Source organism: Condylura cristata, unplaced genomic scaffold, assembly GCF_000260355.1.
Source record: "Condylura cristata isolate star-nosed mole 26May11 unplaced genomic scaffold, ConCri1.0 scaffold00079, whole genome shotgun sequence".
Classification (NCBI taxonomy): domain Eukaryota; kingdom Metazoa; phylum Chordata; class Mammalia; order Eulipotyphla; family Talpidae; genus Condylura; species Condylura cristata.
In genome coordinates this window covers 85,948-87,362 of record NW_004567180.1, presented here as the reverse complement: position 1 = coordinate 87,362, position 1,415 = coordinate 85,948, and the positions used below count along the sequence as shown (strand labels likewise).

Sequence of the window (1,415 nt, the reverse complement as noted above, 5' to 3'; positions counted from 1 at the left end):
TGGGCCCCACGGTGGGAAACAAGGCCCAGGACCCCTCTGAGGAGATCGGCTGGGCGGAGCGCAGGACTCAGCGCCACACTGCACCCCCGCCCCCACCCCGTGCGGGGAGCCCTGCGCCCCTCGGAGCCGGAGCCGGAGCCGCGCCCACGTCACTCAGCTCTGCCCTCCTGCCCGCACACGGCAGCTGCCCTGGGCAGGCCGCGGGCCAGAGGCCGCATGAGCTGGGGTGACCACAGGCCTGTGAGGCAGGCAGGCAGGCAGGGGAGTGAGGAGGGAGCATCAGTGGGGGTGCCATGGAGGGCCGCAGCCGCAGAGGGGGGCGGGGAGGGAGCAGAGGTTCTGGCAGCGCTGCGGGACTGCAGAGTGCGGTCCTCTGCGCAGGGGCAGGCTGAGCTGGTGCCCGGTGGGGCGCACTGGAGGGGCCAGTGCCTGGGAGCCCAGGGCGAGTCGGGCGCTGCACGCACCGCGCACGTGTCCAGCAGGAGCACCAAATGCGCACTGCTCTTTCCCGCCCCGGCGAATGGCCCCCATGGCCCCCTCTTCCGAGAGGCCCCCCAGGGGGAGCCTGCCCGAGCAGGCGTGGACAGGGGAGCTGAGCCCCCGCCACCTGCCTGCGGGCGCCGGCCCCTTATCTAGGCGGCGGGGGCGGGGCCAGGCGCACTGAGCGCGTCCTGATTGGCCAGACGGGCGTCACGCGCTCCCCAGCTGGTGGGTCTCCATCGTGGGCGTGGCTGGGGAGTGGCGGGCAGGTGACTAAGTGCGGAAAGGAAGGCGCGGACGCGTCCTGGGGCAGGTCACCGGGACTCAAGCAACAGACACGGCTGCGTCCGAGCCACCTTTACTCCTGAGCCGTGGGGGCGGCGCCCGCGCCCTGCAACTCTAGGAAAACTGCAGGGGGCGGGAGGACAGGCCACACACACCTCCGGGGACAGCGGGGCTGCCCCAGACGCAGGGACACTTGCGCTGCAACGGCTCACAGGCGCCGGCCCTTCGTCTTCCAAATAAACCATGAGCCTTCGGGCAACGCCCGGGGAGGGTCCTGCTGCCGGGGTTGTGGGGCGGTCGGTCTCCTGCCTGGCGGGTCCCGGGCCGGCCCGCGGCCCTCACAGGTAGAAGAGCGAGTTGGCCAGCTCCAGGCTGGGCTCCTTGTGGATGCTCTGCGCCACCAGGAAGGTCAGCTTGCGGGCGTACTGGCAGGGGGCCGGACAGCCGATCGCGCCCTGGGGACAGTGGACGGGGTGACTGGGGCCCTCGGCGCAGCCGCCCTCCCCGGGGCTTGGGGCTGTCCGTGGCCGCCACGGGACAGTCCGTGGGCCACCGTGGCTCCGTGCAGTCAGAGCAGCTGCCCCCGGACTCTCACGGAGCCTGTGCCACGGCCCGTGGCCCCCGCCTGGCTCCGGGCGCAGGGGCCCAGA

The 1,415-nt window shown here is 72.9% G+C and overlaps 1 protein-coding gene across 1 annotated transcript in view; it reads right to left on the bottom strand.

The window, feature by feature from the left end:
* Positions 1-807: 807 nt before the first annotated feature.
* The window catches only part of LOC101624609 (piwi-like protein 4), an 8,163-nt gene continuing 7,555 nt past the window's right edge, over positions 808-1,415 (bottom strand). Inside the window, exon 10 of the mRNA XM_012734858.1 lies at positions 808-1,221. Within this exon, the coding sequence (XP_012590312.1) occupies positions 1,104-1,221 (118 nt within the window). The 3' untranslated portion in view covers positions 808-1,103. The remainder of the gene's footprint in view (positions 1,222-1,415) is intronic.